The sequence below is a fragment of the Dioscorea cayenensis genome, chromosome 5, assembly GCF_009730915.1.
Source record: "Dioscorea cayenensis subsp. rotundata cultivar TDr96_F1 chromosome 5, TDr96_F1_v2_PseudoChromosome.rev07_lg8_w22 25.fasta, whole genome shotgun sequence".
NCBI lineage: Eukaryota > Viridiplantae > Streptophyta > Magnoliopsida > Dioscoreales > Dioscoreaceae > Dioscorea > Dioscorea cayenensis.
In genome coordinates, this window is record NC_052475.1 from 31,747,801 (window position 1) to 31,767,239 (window position 19,439).

The 19,439-nt window shown below is 32.5% G+C and overlaps 2 protein-coding genes across 3 annotated transcripts; one reads left to right on the top strand and one right to left on the bottom strand.

Moving 5' to 3' along the window:
* The first annotated feature begins 7,760 nt into the window (after positions 1–7,760).
* On the top strand, positions 7,761–8,721 carry LOC120261784 (RING-H2 finger protein ATL74-like). The gene is made up of 2 exons (XM_039269769.1): positions 7,761–7,852; positions 8,009–8,721. The coding sequence occupies exon 2, from the start codon at positions 8,088–8,090 to the stop codon at positions 8,589–8,591; it is 504 nt and encodes a 167-aa protein (XP_039125703.1). The 5' UTR covers positions 7,761–7,852; positions 8,009–8,087; the 3' UTR covers positions 8,592–8,721.
* A 4,120-nt stretch (positions 8,722–12,841) lies between these two features.
* Positions 12,842–16,425, bottom strand: LOC120262033 (serine/arginine-rich splicing factor RSZ23-like). Of its 2 annotated transcripts, XM_039270073.1 has the most exons (6): positions 16,216–16,425; positions 15,567–15,662; positions 15,218–15,306; positions 14,020–14,329; positions 13,702–13,806; positions 12,842–13,583 (listed from the first exon to the last, which is right to left on the bottom strand). In XM_039270073.1, exons 2-6 carry the CDS (start codon positions 15,659–15,661, stop codon positions 13,553–13,555), a joined length of 630 nt encoding a protein of 209 aa, XP_039126007.1. In that variant the 5' UTR covers position 15,662; positions 16,216–16,425; the 3' UTR covers positions 12,842–13,552. The 2 variants fall into 2 exon arrangements, with proteins under 2 accessions (XP_039126007.1, XP_039126008.1); XM_039270074.1 differs by lacking the exon at positions 13,702–13,806 and having other exon boundaries at positions 16,216–16,424.
* Between the last annotated feature and the right edge of the window lie 3,014 nt (positions 16,426–19,439).

Sequence of the window (19,439 nt, forward strand, 5' to 3'; positions counted from 1 at the left end):
TTATATGTAAAATATATCATATCATATTTACTTGCAGGAAAGTAAACAACCGAAGTTGTATCAATGGATGGGAGAAAAGTTATGTTCCTATTTCTTCCCAAATGCATAGTGAGATAGCAGCATTCCATTGTTTATTCTGAGAGTATCTTATTTGCCATTGTTTTTCATGTGGCAACATAGCATTCAAGAAAATACAAGGAAATAAAAAACTTAAAATTAAGAACAGTGTTCCTTTCATTTTTCAGGATTTAAGTATTTCTAAATGGCAATCAGTGAGCTTGCATTTTCATTTTTCATTATTGTTGCTGCTGCTGCTGCTTGACGTATGCATCCAACAAGTTTCATTCTGAACTTCACTTAAATGAAGTTTCCAACATGATAATTGAAAGCATCATTTTGCCCCTAATTTTCTATCTGTATGAATGCTCTTAGAATGTGAAGTTACACCCACGCCAAGCTTATTTTTTTAAAATTAATCAAAACAAATATAAAAAAAATGAAAAAAAAAAAATGAAATCGACCCATACATGCAAGAAAATAAATTTTGAAGTAGATCAAAAAAATTTGTCTGTTTCTAAAGTTACTTGTGGAGTTTTAAATAACACAATAAATACATAAAAGTTAATATTTCAATTAGTGTAGATAAAAATTTAAAGATGAGTGATAAAATAAGATTGGATAACTAATGATTGCTTGGTTTATTGGGATCGAGTCATTTGCATAAAGTTTTTATTTTGAAAAAGTCTCAAAATCAAAATTTGCACAAGATGAGGGTACAATGTTGTTGAGTTTGTGAGTGCACTCCATATTTGTATATATCTTTGACTTAAAATTTTAAATAGAGTATTTATTGTTTAGTGTTAAATAATAATAATAATAATACTAATAATAAAATGGATACAATTTAAAAAATATATATATAATAAATTACTCATCTAAACCCATATTGTATGTTATGTGTATAGGTGGGCACGAGCCGTCCGGCAACCCGGCCCAGCTGGTCACTGACCCGGCGGCCGATTCATTGACCCATAACCGGCCCATACTGTAGACATGCTGGTTATGAGTTGGGGTAAGCCCAACCCGTGACCCGCCGGGTTCAAACCGGGTTGGACCCGTCTGGTCAGGGCAAACCCATGAGCTAATCTTATTTTTATTTTTTATTTAAGTGCATGTTGGTCATGGGATCTGAACCTATGACCTTAAACTTAGATAGCAAAAACTAAACCACTTGAGCTACAATTTGTTTTAAACATTTATTAGAAACAATTATATATATAGATAGATGTAGGATATGGATCAAAATTTTTTACATATATATTTAATTTATAAAAAATTAAGAGACCATATAATAAATTAAAAAATTATATAAATCAATCAGTAAAATATCAAAGTATCAAACAATAAATTTTCATAAATATTTTTTCTTTAAAAAATAATTATTTTGTTAATCGTCTTTTGGCTCATAAGCACTAAGTCTCTACACATTCACACTCTTAAATTCTCTTAAATAGGGGCACTCTTATTTGTCACATATATATTAGATTATTTTATTTTAATTTATAAAATAAAAAAATAAATTTACAAAAAAATGTTTTTGAATTATGTATATCAATTTATAAAAAATATATTAGTAAAAAAAGAGTATCTTTGAATAATAGTTAACACCATATTTTTTTGATTAATAACTTTTTTTTAATGACAACATAATGAGCACAATAATAACCCTATAGTTAGAGACCAAAGTGAAATCTAGAGCCAACCCTAATTATAATAAATAAATAAGTTGATGATAACCTCAATTTAAAATAAAAATACTACTTGATATGTAATTTTTGTTGCACTTGTGGGCTCCTTTTTTTACCCGGCCTTTAATTAGGATTGACCGGTTAAAATATGGATCACAAATCAATTTTTTTTATTTTTTTTAGACTTCAAGGGATTGTGAGTTTATGACTTCCATAAGAGGCAAGCCTCTAATGTTAATTACCCCAAACTGATGCATGGGAACCTCCGATTAAGAACGAAGTGTGAATGACAAACATGAGATAAAACAAACCTATTTTGACTTTGTTCTATCCTAACTTCTCGCCGAAGATCATGCTGAGGATGTCTCCTTTGACTTTGTTGACCTTGATCTTACTTTTCTTGCTTGTGTCTTGAATATCAACTGGATCACAAACTTGACTTCATTTGATTTGGGCTTTTCGAAAAACTCCGGCATTTCGCACTTGCGAGCTTTTCGGTCTTGGACTCATGAAGCTCTTTTAATCTTTGACTTTTGATGTCTCAAGATTCCTGAACTCACTTGTCCCATTATTTGAGTTTTTTTTTTAAAACCTTGACTCCCCTATGCTTCCGAGTCTTAACTTATGCATCTCTGAGTCATGACCATTCATATGATTCGGTCACTAACTTGATTGCTTTAACTTGTTTTTTTTTAAGAATATTTCATGAATTTTTGAACGGTGATCCCCATTTGTCCCAGTAAATCATAAACTTCTTTTTCTAAATTTTTGGAGTTTGAAGACTCGGTGTCTTACGCTTTATGAAACATTTTTTTTTTCATCATTATTACCTAGGAACTTTTCCTTCACTAATTGAGTTTTTCTTTAGTCAATTTGAGACAGTTCCTTTCCTCTTTTTTTTAACGTATGAGGTGTGAGCATGGTTCAATAATTTTTTTTCCTTGCTCGAGGAAAGACTCCCATTTGTTCGTGTGGATCTTTAAAGATTTTTTTTACTTCAGAATTTTTTATTCAAATATTTTCCACTTCATCAAGAGGGGACGCAAGAGTTGATGATCTTCAACATATTCTTCATTCACTCAAGAGAGTCTCAAGAGGTAGTGAGGAAACTCTCGAAGAGAGCTCTCTACCACTACATTGGCCTCAACATGAGATTCATAGTCTTCATATTTTTTCTTTCACTCAAGAGAGTCTCAAGAGGTAGTGAGGAAACTCTCGAAGAGAGCTCTCTACCACTACATTGGCCTCAACATGAGATTCATAGTCTTCATATTTTTTTCTTTCACTCAAGAGAGTCTCAAGAGGTAATGAGGAAACTCTCGAAGAGAGCTCTCTACCACTACATTGGCCTCAACATGAGATTCATAGTCTCCATATTTTTTTCCACTCAAGAGAGTCTCAAGAGGTAGTGAGGAAACTCTCGAAGAGAGCTCTCTACCACTACATTGGCCTCAACATGAGATTCACAATCTTCATATTTTTTCCTTCACTCAAGAGAGTCTCAAGAGGTAATGAGGAAACTCTCGAAGAGAGCTCTCTACCACTACATTGGCCTCAACATGAGATTCATAGTCTTCATATTTTTTTTCTTTCACTCAAGAGAGTCTCAAGAGGTAATGAGGAAACTCTCGAAGAGAGCTCTCTACCACTACATTGGCCTCAACATGAGTTTGTGGAAGTGGGCCTGCAAATTCGTAATAATATCCTCAACCTTCACTAAAATTTCATTTTTTTTTGTTTTTATTTTTGTTTTATTTTTTATTTTTTTTTTTTTGCCATCTTTTGTATTTTAACCCCTCTCCCGTGGCATTTTTGCATATTACCCCTTTGAATTCCTAGCATCTAAGGATTTATGCAGCTAGGCCCTGTAACTTTTCACTTTTTTTTATTTGATCAGATTTGTAAATAAACCCTAAAACTCATATTTTCTCATTTTTTTTGATTTTTTGCAAATAAATCCAAGACTTCACAGTTTTTTTGCATTTTTGTGCCAATTTTGCAAATAAGTCCAAAAATTTCAACGTTCATATTTTTTTGCAATTTTCAAATAAATCCTCCAATATTTCACTTTTCACATCCTCTAAATCCTACTCGTTGTTTTTTTTGTTTGTTTGTTTTTTTTTTTGAAGCATAGCACTAGCATCCTCTAATCATGGTTAATAAACACTATATGACAATGGCCTGGTTATTACATGCAAGATGTGGACCATGTCATATTAATGCATACGTATATATGAACATGACTATCCACTAGAAAATAAACATGGATTCATGTGTTTGGGAGTGAAAAAGTGGATAGAGAGAGAGAAATCATATGCTCACATGAACGCATGATACCATGTATGCCATATATATTTTTATATATATATTTTTTAAATATATAAAGAACAATAATCATATAAAAGAAACATGCATGTAAATAGGGAACCTTGATTATATGCAATGATCATATAAAAGGGACATGCATGTCATGATCATATAATAGGCATACATGCACGAACAGAAGACATTCAATGCAAAAGAATTTGAGCATGAATATATATATAATTTGATTGTTTAGTATCCGCCATGCATCCATGCGTCCACGATCATTAATCCCGGATGTTTTTTAAGTATCTTACCTCGCTCTTTCTCCACCGAAGAGTGTTTTTTTAATCTGTCCTCATATTATCTCTCCTCTTTCTTCTCTTCCTCCCGGGATCTCTCCTCGTTTTTTTTTACTTGCCTCTTCTCTCTATCCCTTTCTCGTCTTCTGTCTCCCCTTCTCTTTCTTTTTTCCTCCTTTCTCTTGATTTTTTTCTTTTCGGCTTTTTAGCCTGTTGTTTTTTTTTCATGAAATCCGGGATTTTTTTATTTTTATTTTATTATATTCCTCTTTTTTTTATGGATTTTTGAATCACCATTATCCTTTTTCTTTCATGAAATTTTTTTCCGCCGATTATATATATAGATATATATATATATTAATCCCCTTTTTTTATCATTATCTTTTTTTCTTGAATAGATATATTTTTTTAACATCGGGATATTTTTTTATCCGAATCATTATTTTTATTATTTTTTTTATTATTATATCCTCGTTGTTTTTCCCGGGTTTATTTACTTATTTTTTTAATAAATCCGATTTTTTTACTCATGGATTTAAACACAATCCTTCTCTTCACCAACTTTGATAAGGACATTTTAATTTATCCAAATTTAAAAATTGGGAGATTATCCGGATTTATCCTTTTCTTATTAATTTAAAAACTTAGATAACCATAACTATTTTTTTTGGGGATAAGTATGGTTTGTTTAAAAAAATATTGGAAGATGATTTTTATCCTTCCTTCTTTTTTCATTTCTCTTTTTTTTATTATTTCTTTTTTTATAATTATTTTTTTATAAAAAAAAAACAATTACTTTGTATCCAACCATCCTCTGGATAAGGATGGTTATCATTATCTTTTTTTTATATTTAAATTAAGAAAAGATATTAGGAGATTCTAAAAAAATTATCCCTTCTTTTCATAATTATCTCCCTTTTTTATTCCCATCATAATTGAAATAAAAATCATATTTGGATTAGAATTCGGATTTTAAAAAAAATCTATATAAACAGCACTTAAAAAGGTGTGCTAATAATTTAATATGATAGATAAACAAATTAATATGTAGCTTTTTTTATCTTTTTTAAAATAATTTTGATATGTCTTAAAATTTTTTAAGTTATTATAAATTATTTTAAATTTTTTGTTGTTTGGGATTAAATTTAAAAAATATTTTGTAACCTTTTTATATTTATTTATGTTTTATACTAAAACAAAATTCGTAGGTCAATTGATTAATATGATTATCTTAAGTGAGAGGTCCTAGGTTTAAACCCCATCAATGACACTAACTTTTTGTTATTTAACAACTTTTATCTTAATCTCAATTTTTAGTTAATTTATTTTTTTCTAGAAAATTTTCAGATTTTTTTTCTATTTTTTCTGAGTTTTCAGAATTTTTTCATATTTTTTTTGTGAATTTTTACAAATTTTTAGTTTTTTTTTTAATTATTTTATCTAGCGGGCCCAACCCGTCGGGCTGGCCCGACCCGTCGGGTCATCATGGAAACTGGGCTGGTTCCGGGCTCGGCTTCCTGTGACCCAGATTTGTCAGGTCAGAACCGGACTGATTAATCGGTTCGTGCCCACCTCGAGTCAAGTGATAGCGAAGGAAAGAAGAAAGAGTTAATTTTACCTTTGGATCATTTTCTTTCTCATATACCTAAAGAATATTTTTACTTTTTTAGTGGTTTTGATTCTTTGAAGAACCTACTCCAGGACCAGGCATTGCATTAATGAGAAATAAATTGGCATGGTGCAAGGAGTCACATGCTTTTGCTGACAATGTGTCTTTTCATAATTGCTTGTTATTCCCATGTTTTGTGACGGCCCCGCCCCGATGCATGTTTTTTCCATGCAAATTTAAAAAATCAAGCAATTTGATTACATATATTTATATAATATCTTCACACGTGGTATGGTTTATCAAGTTCGATCTTTATTCAAAGTGATTAATCATTCAATGGGTGAAATTGAATCTTCACTTGGGTTGAATGTTCATGTTTTATTGAGCAAATAAATTCCAACCACAACTTTAGTAGGTGAGTATATATATATATATATATATATATATGAGAATCCATCATCTAGGGACGTCCCTAGATTTCAAATCTAGTGATGTCCATAGAAAGCTACCTCGGATGAAAAATCGACTCTCTTATCATTACGAAACGATAGAAACCGCGCTCTACAGATGTTTAGACATGATCGATGAACAAGTAAAAAGGTGTCAGCAGTGTTTATATAATCAATCAACCATCTGGATGATGATCCAACTGAGCTAGATTAAAAACGTCCCTAGATTTCAAATCTAGGGACTTACCTAGATGATGTATTCCCATATATATATATATATATATATATATATATATATATATATATATATTAGTTAAGCAATTAACTTTTCACTTGCTTCCAAGTGAGAAAATGAATGATTGATTTTTAAATTAAAAAAAAAAATATTTTTATTCATTAATTTTTTTTATTTTTTTTTATCTGTCGTGAATAACCGAATTTCACATATCAAAAAAATTGATTATTTCACATAATTTAATAAAAAATTAATTATTTTTTTAAAATTGCCTCCACTTTATATCTTTATATTTCTCTCATATTAAATTTCAAAAAAAAATTTGAATAAAATGTATTTAAGCTCTAATTAAGGTGGTATCTCACTGGTTGGATGGAGACTTGCATAAGATGTGCAAAAAATAAATATAGTTTTTTTTTCTTGGGTGTTTGGTTGTTCTAAGCGAAGGAATGAGATGCGGGCTTCTATTTATTAATTAATATTTGCCACCATAATTAATTAATTATAATATTTATTTTTTTAAATGATTTTTTAAAGTTTTAAAATTATGAATATTTTATACATTTTTTAAAAAAAATATTAACTAAAATTTGTAATTTAAAATTATATATATATATAAAGATAGTGATTTGCCCATTCACCCACCATCCCACGGTTCCCTTCCCACTCCTCCTAACACTCCAAAAAGCTAATACTAAAGGGAAAATAAAACAGTTTAGCTAAAAAACATCCATCCAAAAAGCTAATACTAAAAATAGAACTAAAATATCTCATTATTCTCTAATTTAATTTAACAATTTTTTATATTTTAACTTGCATATAAATATATTTTTTTTTTTAATGCAAAATCTCATCTGTAATGAATATGATTAGATATTACTATATATTGAATATAAAATAAATTAATAAAACATTTATCATTTATCTTTTAAAATAAATTATATATATATATATATAAATAAAATTCATATGATGTAGACAAGAGGATCTGTGGTACAGCAAGATTTTGTTATTTTTATAGTAAATAAATAATTGATTAAAACAAAAAAAATTAATAAATAAATAAATGAATACAAAGCACTTTCAAAGCAGTGACTTCTCAACTCCCAAAAAAAGATAGGCCCATCTTCAATCATTTTAGCTACACAACAAGTTCACAGAAACTCACTCTCCCAAAACCTTCCTCTTCCATCATCCTCTTCAAGGTACACAAATGCTCTTCCTTTCCTCTTTTTCTTCAGCTAATTTTCTTGTTTTCCATCCATTCAATTCATTAATTTCCACTACTGCTGCTGTTGTTGTTGTTGATGATGATGATAATGTTTGTCATGTTGTTTGTTGTTGTTGTTGTTGTTGGTTAGGGTGATATATTGGTTACTAGATTTGTGATGAGTTGGATTGGAGGTTTGGAGTAGCAAGATTGGATTAAAAAGAAAAAAAATGAGGAACATGATTCTAAGCATTGCCACACAAATCATGGTCATGGCTATCATCATCTCAATAGTGCTCTTGTTCATTGGCATTGGGGTTCTAGTCCTCATCCATGCTTGTATTGTGGGAAGGGCTTTCAGGAGAGGCCTTAGTACCATGACAAGGGGTGACACTTGTGAGAAAACTAACCATGGCTTGTCACTTGATGACTTGCAACAACTCCCTTGTTTTGAGTTTCGGGGAGGTGGCGGTGCTGCTGCCATCGGCACATTGGACTGTGCTGTTTGTCTTGAGAGCTTTCAGATTGGTGAGAAGTGTAGGTTGCTTCCTGTCTGTAAACATAGTTTTCATGTGCACTGTGTGGACTCTTGGCTGATGATGAGTCCCATTTGCCCCATTTGCCGGACTAGTGTTGATCATCGCAAAATTGGTAGTGTTTCCGGTGTTGGGATTGAGCTTGGAGACACACCGGGAGTTGTTGTCGGGTTTCTGGTCAGTGATGCTCATTCTTAGTAGGATGTGTTTGATATTTTGATACTGAATGAATGCTGTGTGTCTTTGTCTATAGAGAATGAATGCATTGTGATTAGTATGATTTATCGCTTGTTTCATTTAAATGATAAAATGCTAGATTTTACTGGTTTTTTACGACATCTTTGATTGTTTCTTGATCAACATGCTTTTGTTGGAGGGTTCTCTATTTTTATACTATGAACTTTCCATGCATCACAAATCAAATTAGGCTGGGTCCCTTAATATCATATTATACACTGTGCCAGCACCTAACAAATGATAAATTTTTTAGTTCTCAGATACAATCTTCAGTTGGGTTAATTAGAGACATTTTTAATTCAATATGCTTTGTCACTCATGACCCACAGAAGGCCAAATGGACATTCTGGCTCAAGTTCAACACATGAATGTTTTATTTAGTACCATTATTCTTTATGAACAGTATCAATCAAAACTTTGTGGGGGGGGGAATAAAGGTATTTTGAATTTGCGATTCAATGAATGAACTTTCTTGCTATTTCACCTTTTACATGTAAATGATAAAATCCTAGATTTTACTGGTTATTTTCCAACATCTTTGATTGTTGTTTGATCAATGTGCTTAGTTTGAGGAGTCTCTGCTTTTATATTATGAACTGTGCATGCTTCATAAATCAAATTTGACTGGGTCCATTAATACCATATTATACTGTGCATTCACCTAACAAATGATAAATTTTTTAGTTCTTGGATACATTTTGCAGTTGGGTTAGTTAGAAACATTTTTAATTCAAGAAACTTTGGCACTGATGACCCACAAAAGGTCAATTGGAAATTCTGGTTTAAGTTGAACACTTGAATCTTTTATTTAATACAATTATCCTTTGTGAATAGGATCAATCTAAACTTAGGGAATAAAAGGTATTTTGAAGTTGTGACTCAATGAATGAACTTTTCTTAAGATTCTTGCTATTTCAGTTAATTATCTTGTTTGACCATCATGTTGATTATCACATACCACATCAATGTGAATGATGTGTGCACATTAAACATATTGTCATCTTTCAATTTTCCGCAAATGTTTGAGAGATTTCTAATGTTAATAACCTGCTTATGATGTCCATTTTGAACTATAATACGTACTTGAAGCATAATTCAAACACTTTCGAGAAACACAAACGATTTTCCCATGCATAACCATGAATTTTTGCTTGTGATTTCATCAACTTCTCTGTTTCATATGGAGTTGTTTTTTGAACTTTAGAAGAAATAATAGTGTGCTGAACTTAATTTCCAAAAAGGATGTCCTTGGAAATTATGACAACTTTTCTGGAAAAGCAGATGACAAATTATTAGTGACAAAATATAGACAGCTTTTGCTCTCGAGGCCAAGTCGTACCTCCTCAGCGAGCTTTTTGATCAATTCCTAAATTATTTGTGTTGCAAATAGCACTTTTTCTTGTAGTGATCTAAATGTAGATGGTTTACTCTTTTAACTATTCCAACTAGTCAATTCAAAAGCATGCTCTTATTAATAAAAGGGAGAACCAAGGAGATGCAAATTGACTCAAGTTGAGAACAACTACCAATGGATTGCTCCCACAGAGAGAGAGAGAGAGAAGGAAGGGAGGGGGGGTAATTTCAAGAAGGAAAGCTATTGAGAGAATTCTGCTTCTGTTCTTTGTTTATGTTTATTAAATTTGATCATATTTTCTTATGCAAGCATTGATTATTTTCAAGAAATACAAAGAACTATTGTGTTATATATGCCACATCATTCACCAGAAATCCGTTTTTAATAAACATAAACAAAGAACAGGAGCAGAATTCTCTTTTTGATCATATTTGTGATTGTGTTTTTTTTTTTACCCACTCTTTTTGGGTAAATATCTTGTGTGGATACGGTAATATAATCAAATTTCATTTTGAATATCAAACTTCAATTTATATCATTTTTAATACCCAATTTTAATTTTGTTTCACTAAGAGAGTACCAAGGGGTTTATTGAAGGAATTTGATAATGTGGCTGTCGGAATTGCCTTGTTAGTAGCAATTTGTCCCATTGTTTACTTATGCTTACATGCCATGCCATCAACGATGTTCACATAGTCACTTATTATGCAAATCAACAATGTCCACGTATACATAATAAGTGACCACGTGAGCATTGTTGATAATGTGGCATGTACACGTTAGTTGATGATGAGCCGAATTGCTATTGACGAGCAATTCTCACAACCACGTCATCATATCCCTTTTGAAAACCCTTTGGTATTTTCCTAGTGAAATCAAATTGAAGTTAAGTAACTGAAATGATATAAATTGAAGCTTGATGCTCAAAGTGAAAATTGACAATAGAGTAGAATGCACTCAAGACATTTACCCCTCTTTTTCCAATATCCATTCTGCTGCATTTTGTTTGCCATCCTTTGAAAAGAGGATCATTGGCTTCTAATCATATTGATTAATTATTTACGATTTTTGGGTCATTGATTTGCTAAGATGAGCGGCAAGATCGCTAAAAAAGACACGGGCATGCACACGCTTCAGCAGAGCAAGTAGGAGCGAGATCTGTACATACATAGACATTGGAATCATTCACATACAACTACGAACTCACACTCCTAATAATATGCTTCTCACTCATTATTTAAACTTGTGAAAAGTTTTAATAGGGATCCACATACCAATAGATCACTTAATCATTGATAATTTTTTAGATCATTGGTATTTAAAGCTGCTTTAAGAGATCATATGGATCTTAGTAGGTTTCATTCATATGGATCTTATTAGGTTTCATTCATTATTTTTATATACTTAAGGTAAATTCTTATTCATATATAGAGAGTGAACCTTATCAATTTCCGGATTGCTTTCTCTTTGTGGAGTAATTTTTGGACAACTACTTTAATTTATCCTAATTTTCAAAAAAATTATTCAAGCTTCTATTTTATCTCAACGAAAATAAGGAAAAACAAAAATGAATGTATAGCCCTTCAAGAGAATACTTAAATAAATTTAACAGAGACATACCTTACGTATAATTTTACATTGCACAATTTAAATCTTATTTTTAATAAAGTTAAGCATTTTTTTTCTTGGGATAAATCCTATTGATAATGTAAACGTTTTAAAAGAATAAAATGTAACTCACTTAAAAAAATAAATAAATAAATAAACCACTAATTTATTAATTTTTTTTTTTTTTTTTTGACATTAAGCAATAAATATCCCCATTTAAAGCTTAAATTAAAGATAGGACTAGACGTGGAATATACTTACAAACTCAACATCTTACCCTCATCTTACATAGGTTTTTAATCTTAAAACTTATTTGAAATAAGAACCCTATACAAAAAACCAGGTATCAATAAGCCAATTAACCAACCAGGTACTAACATCTTGCCCTAGCCCCATTTTTTAAAGAAATGGAGCTTGAGGAAAATTTAAAATTTTACAAAAATAGTCGAGAATTCATTTGGATCTACTGTAACTTTAATGAGAATCATCCCCCTTTTTATATCCAACCGTTTCAAATGCTGCAAACTTATTAACAAAATGAAGCAGGATTAAACGATTTGTCAGCTACATCAAAATTAACGTTTCCATTTTACCGTAAAATAAAAAATAAAAAATAAAAAAAAGAAAAGAAGTCTTACTCTGAAGAAACTAAAACTAACCTAACCACCTTTAAAATCCATATCACAGAAGATTGGTACAAGTTTAACATTGTTTGACAACTAAACCCAGGATAATCATTTTAATTCATAGCTCATCCTCATTACTTCAAAAACAGAAATTCCAAAGATAAAAAAAAGCTATGACCCTATTTAATCAATATCATTAATCTAGGAAAAAAAAAAGGACATTATCCAAGAAGATATAAATAGACAGAACACTAAATATAATTGCTGAAAACATTGAAATTCATGCTTTAAAAAAAAAAAAAAAATGAAGATAATCAATAACCAATGTTTTTCCTTGCTCCAAAAACATTTCACGGGACCTCAGTCAGCTACTCCTTAGATAATTAAGGATCAATAACCAATGTTTTTTCCTAATTTACCAAAGTAATATGAAATCTTTTAACCAATAGTTCTCCCTGATTTACCAAGATAGTATGTAATCCAGTCAGACCAACCTTGAGAACATACTAAAGTAACTCCATCTATTGGCATACTAATTCTCTGATAAAATATGATGGAAATTATATTAAGATTCATGGCAGGAAAATTATCAACATGTAATTAATTCATACCAAACACCAGCCTGCAAGTAAAATTTATAACCATTTCTTGAATCTTGTTTTTAATATAGCTTACTACCAGTTTTGAGGGGTCCAGTCAGTACTCCATATCAACCCCCAAGTATATGCCATTTACCTTATCTTAAACTTTGTTGCCCTTATACAACAACTAAGCAAATTTGTGATACTAAGTTGTTGCAGAGGCACGATTCTAGTTGTGCTTTGTGCAACTTCTAGGTTTTCAATTATTGGCATGCCAGGTGGAAGACGTGAAGACACATGTAGAGAAGAACCAGAGTCATTTAGGAGAGCAGGTCATCCGATGGGTGCCAACCTTGAGGCTTTTAACAGCACGGCAGCACCGCACCTCACAACAAACACAAAATGGGTATGTTCTTGTAAGATGTTCATAACCATCAACATTAAAGCATGCAGTATGTAATTCAATTCTGTAATATCATGAAACTGGCTATTATATCTATGAATTTAAGTTAAATATTATAGAGTAGAAAAGGTAACCTCTCCAAATGACAGCAAGCTGATGAGAGTTCTCAAACTAAGGCAATGAGTTCACAAGCACCACTGTCAAAGTTAACCACTTTGTCCATAGGCAAATATCATCCAACTACTTACTTCAACAATGTAAACAGTCGAGTTCCAGGAAAGAAGACTATAGCAACCAAAAAGTTTCATTTCTTCTTGCATGTCATATTCTTGTAGTCATGGTAGTGCACTTCAGCTCCGACTTCGGGCGTAAAGCTTGTCCCTGGCAGGTAGGCATCGATTAAAATGAACACATGGTAAAAATAGCACATAGAAATCATGGGGTGCCTAGGATTTAAGTTTTCATTAGTCTAGATGACAGAACAGAGTTGGTTCCCAACCCATTCATGTGATAAGAGTGATAAGAGGGTGACCGGCTGTAACTTCGCCCACGTTCAGGTGAATAGCTGTGATATCGTGAAGGTTTTCTTTCTGGACTGTAGCTTCTGCAGTAACATTAAGTTTAGCTAAAGAAGCCATGCCTTCACAATTAACCTCAAAATAAATTCAAGAAAATTAACGGAAGGAAAATTTGCATGATTGACAAAGAAGGCAAACAGAATACGAGAAAGTATCAACAAATGTGACCAAATATTGAAGCATTAAAGTGAAATGGATAAAAACAAAAGACAAAACAGATGACAAAACCATCATCTTACCTGTGCCCATAGCTAGGGCTCCTGCGGTACTGAGGGCTAGGGGTCCTGCGGTAACGAGGGCTTGGGCTCCTGCGGTATCGAGGGTTAGGACTCCTGCGGTAGTGCGGGCTAAGGCCCCTGCTGTAACGAGGGCTAGGGCTCCTGCGTCTTCCACTACCAAATCCTCCAGGACCAATTCGCAAGCGGCACTCACGAGCAAAATGACCTGGTTCACCACATTCATAGCAATTCAAGTCATCACTAAGGGAACGTCTACCGCGACCATCGGCCCTTGAGTTATGCGACATCTCCACACGCAAGCCATTCTTCCCTGTAAAACAAAATGCCCCATTTGTTTGGCAAGAAAAATCTCATTAACTAACCAGAGAAAGATAGAGCAAAAGGCATGATACAGATGCTTTCGCAGCACAGATTTTGTTAAACTCAGCCAATTCAAACCCCTGCCCTATATTTTGGCCAGAGAACAGGTCAAGCAAAAGTTCCCATAAGAAGCAATTTCCATCCAGATAATGTAATTTTCGGATTCAAGGTCCCGCTTATTTGAACCAAACTAGGAAATCATTTCAAACTGATTAATCCAGCATTAGGGAGTCGAGGCGCAGACACAAGAAATGAATAATGGGTCATACAGTGTATGAAAGAACCTCCAAAACTACAGATGGCAGAATATTCCAGAGAAAACATACAGTGGAATTTGTGAAAGGCAACCAACTGTAATCATTGATAATTGATAAAGCAAGCACCAAAGAACCCCACAACTAGAAAATGATAGATAGAAGCACACATGTATTTTTGAAGCTGAAGCAACATTAATAAATGATGAGCAACCAGACCTTTTTTTTTTATTGGTTTCCAACAAGATCCCGTAGTGCAAAGGTGGTTAAAAGCAAACAACAGAAGACATACACTAGATACTTAAACCCCGTAACTTTTTACACAATAAAAGGATTCAACTAATATGAACTGTTTATATATTATCTTAAAATATAGAGAAACAAAAATAAGCATTATAAACTCTCTAGGGAACATGGACTAAATCTTGTTATGCGCAAAAGCACTCATCTAAAGAAGCATAAAAGATAAAAGCAGCCTGTTCAACATAGAAGAGGCATACAATTTTTTAGGCTTGAAATGAAATAAAATCCAATGATTTGGATGCTGGTGGGTAAAAAAATTGGAAACATATAGCATATCATACCATCAAGTCCATCAATAGCATCCAAAGCATCTCTCCTATCATCAAATTCAATAAAAGCATAACCAGGAGGTCTTCGAGCAACCCAAACACTATATCCAATAAACAGAAAGTGTAAATCACATTACCACAACCTAAATAAATAATAAAAAAAAAAAAGCCAAAAATCGACATATAAAAACATTTGGTTATCAGAACTTTGGTATTATAATAACCTACTCCCATAGTGTAAATCTGCAACATCAGTACTGATCCATTTGAGGGACTTAAAGCAAAAGTGATACTACAAGCTTCAGTAAACATGGAAAAAAGCAGAATTTCACGTAATTTGAGATAATTTTCAGCATTTTACCTTCTAAGTACACCATAAACGCGGAATTCATCCTCTAGTTCTCTTTCTGTGACATGTGGATCCAAGTTCCCAACATATACTCGAGCCATTACCATCCTAAAGCATGTTAATAATGATTAGTTGTATTACACCAACCAGAGAAGCAAGACAACTTAATAGAGATGCAAGGCAACTTAATAGAAACAACTCTAATTCTCAATAATCCATTTGATTAATCAATTTTAAGAAATTTTGGAACAAATTAATAATTGAACTCCAATTGTATAATAAATTTTGGGGCAAGGGAAAATATATATATTATATATATATTCCGCAACCTACGGAACAAGGAAGTACGAATAAAATATCTTTTCGCCATTGAATATTCAACGCCGAACAAACAAAAACCCTAATCTGTAAATCAATCAAGATTCCGACAACATTTGAGAAGAAATCTTGCAAATCTTGCATTAAAAAATATTTAAGAAAACACTAATTTCATCACCGACGAGAAATTCAAGGGATATACTCATCAAGATGTTAACAAATCATCAATTCCGTTTCATAATCAGGAACAAGAACGACAACAAAAGGCATATATATAACAAAAGATTAAAAAAAACATTCTTGAAATCGATCTAGAATTTTCTAGTCGATCGAAGAAGAATACCTCAGCGAAGAAGAACAATTCAAGGGCGATTGACGTCAGTGCTCGTGAAGTGAGAATAGGGTTTTCGTTTGATAGATCATAGATGGAGTTGATAAATGTTACATAAATAAAATAGGAATCAGAAATTTTGCAATCAACACCTAATGAATGTTCAAATTAAAAGATTACTGGAGTAATATTTTGCAGGGACTAATACGTATTTTTGAGCATGAATTCGTTCAGTCTAATAAAAGGATATCGGATAACAGCCCAATCCCTTACCGGCCAGGTGACAGGTGGCATGCTAATTGCTTGCTGTGTGAGCACTGCACAGGATCCTGCACATATCTGATGATTATATATGTATTTGTCGTATTTTATAAAAATAAATATTATATAAAATAATTTTAATACACAATTAATTTTTTTTAAAAAAAATTATAACATGGTATATAAAAAAATTCATGTAAATCAGAAAGACCTAAAAAGAAGTTCAGATCGGTTCAATTCAATTTATTACAAGGTCCAATTTTTACTGATTTACATGATTTTTATCTTCTAACTTACAAGAGCAAGATAATATTATCCACCTTTTTTTTTAAAAAAAAAAACAAGAGCCAGATGAATGCAAAGCGCATGAAATAAACTCTGCCTATCAAAATCCTGAGAACTGGCCAACGGCCTTTGGATCAATTAACATCGGGACCCTTGCGTAAAGTGTTCGTTTCGGGGAGGACCCGGGATCGAACCTCATAGCTCACTGCAGGTGAGGCGTATGGGCTCGACGCTGAGCCTCGCTCACGACGCCCCCTGCCAGGTTTTTGCCTTTCTCTACGAAAAATCCTGAGAACTGGTAGAGCAAAATTTCCCAGAAATTTCCATCCAAATAATGCAGGGCTAGGATTGAAAGTCCAGATTATTTGAAAAATCACTCGGCAATGATCAAACCAACAGCAAAGAGACAACCCAAGGCAGCAATATCTAGGAAAAATTACCTGGCTACAGATTAGTCCAGAGGCAATGACAAGATATGAATTTTGGGTGTTAAGGCATACTAAAGAACCTCAAAAACTAGAGATTGACAGAATGCCTCACAGAAAATCCACGGTAGAATTTGTTAGTAAGGCAACCAAAGTTGATAATTGACAGAGCAAGCATCAAAAGATTCCATAAACACTAGTGCATGATAGAAAGTAGCAGGCATGTATTCTTGAAGCTGAGATGACATCAATAAATTATGAACAACCAGAGCAAATGATTCTGTTCATTTGTTTACAACTGGGTGGGTCCTGTAGTACTGTGAAGGTTAAACGAAAGAAGAAGAAAGGTTATACACTTGATCTTTAAAAACCAGCAATATTTTACATGAAATGAAAGAGTTCAACTACTTTAAGTTGCTTGTATTCTCTCATAATGTTGAGGCAAAAAGGAAAATTATAAAGGTTTTCAGAAGCATGGACCAAATACAGAACAAGTACACCATTTCTGAGGCTTGATATGAAGTAAAAGTTAAAGATTTGTATGTTGGCGAGTTAAGAATTTGGAATAACAATAGCATATCATACCTTCAAACTCTTTAATAGCAGCTAAAGCATCTTTCTTATCATTAAATGTCACAAAAGCATAATGTAATAAATGAACCCATCTCTCTACTGAATTAGCAATTCAATGAAATTCAGATTTCAATAAGAACTTTCACAGATTGTGTTCATTCACTACTGAAATGAGAATCAACAACAATTAAGCTTCAGATCTAATTGGAAATCCAAATCACTCCAAGGAATTACTCAGATCAATTTGGAAATTGTTCTAATAATGAAGATAATAGCTGATTCCATTGTACTAATGCATGTCTTACTTCTTCACCATTACAAAAAATTGATCTAGTCTGAAAAATAGCCAATAATTGTAAAATTGGACCTTCTTCCAACGTGATCAATGGCAATAGAATGTGTGAAGAAAAAGATTGAGCATCTCCTTGACACTTGTTAAGCACAGAGACATGAAATACCGGATGTAAACGAGCTTCAGGAGGTAATTGCAATTTATAAGCCACAGTTCCAATTTTCTGCAGAACTTTAGATGGACCAAAGTATCTCATACCAAGTTTTTGATTTTTTTTTGATTTTTTTTTTTTTTCCTCAAAGCAACTGAATGCTGCCTATATGGTTGCAGTTTCACCAATACCCAATCACCTTCCTAAAAAAAAAAAAACTTATTTTCTTTTCTTATCTGCCATGTTTTTCATCCTGGTTTGAGCTCTAAGTAGATTCTTCTTCAATTGTGCTATGACTGTCACTTTGTTGAAGTAAAGTAGTGACCTCAGGAGCATCATTTTCATTAGAGTAATAAGTGAGCAATTGTGGGGGATCTCTGCCATATGCCACCTAAAATGGTGTTATTTCAGCACTGCTGTGATAAGCCCTATTGTACCAAAATTGTGCCCACGGCAACAATTGGACCCATGCTTTAGGATTGTCTGAAACAAAGCATCGCAAGTACATTTATAAACACTTATTAAGAGCTTCGGATTGACCATCTGTTTGTGGATGGTAAGAGGAAGACATTGATAAAGTAGTTCCCATTGCTTTGAATAGATGCTGCCAAAATTTACTTATAAATTTGCTGTCTCTGTCACTCATTATTGATTTTGGAACTCTGTGTCTGTGTAGTTCAGCACATCGTGAATAAAAGCCTCTGCCACAATTTTGCTATCAAAATCAGACTGTAATGGAATAAAATATCCGAATTTTGACAGCCTATCAATGACAACATATATAACTGTATAGCCTTTAGACCTTGGCAATCCCACAATAAAGTCCATGGCAATATCATTCCCAATTTGATTTGGAATGGGTAATAGCTGTAGTAAACCCCAGGATAAGTATGGTCTATTTTTGCTTTTTGACAAATCAAACAGTAAATCCTCAGGATAAGTTATGCTAACCACTTAATTGGTTGTGGGATTTTGGAGGGTTGACTCAGGTGAGCTGAGTTAAGAGGAGGGAAGTGTGTTTGGTTGGGGGGAGCAAAGAGGAGGAGGAAAAACATCTTTCCAAACTCCTCACATCCCATCTCTTCAAATACAGGTATTAAAAAAAAATTTAGTAGTTAAACTTCTATGAAAAGATCAAATTATCCTTCATCAATTTGAGAAATTACCATAATACCTTTTAAAACTTAATTTCACCTTTCATATTATCTTTTTCTCGTATTTTTTTAATGTGTAAAGATTAATAATAATA

Bases quoted from the DNA above. Each gene is read 5' to 3' on its own strand.
- LOC120261784 (XM_039269769.1), top strand. From the start codon at position 8,088: ATGAGGAACATGATTCTAAGCATTGCCACACAAATCATGGTCATGGCT.
- LOC120262033 (XM_039270073.1), bottom strand. From the start codon at position 15,661: ATGGTAATGGCTCGAGTATATGTTGGGAACTTGGATCCACATGTCACA. The intron at 15,307-15,566 runs GTAAAATGCTGA...TATTGGATATAG, and splicing joins GTTTATGGTGTACTTAGAAG to TGTTTGGGTTGCTCGAAGAC. The intron at 13,584-13,701 runs GTTGGGAACCAA...CCTACCTGCCAG, and splicing joins CACTCTTATCACATGAATGG to GGACAAGCTTTACGCCCGAA.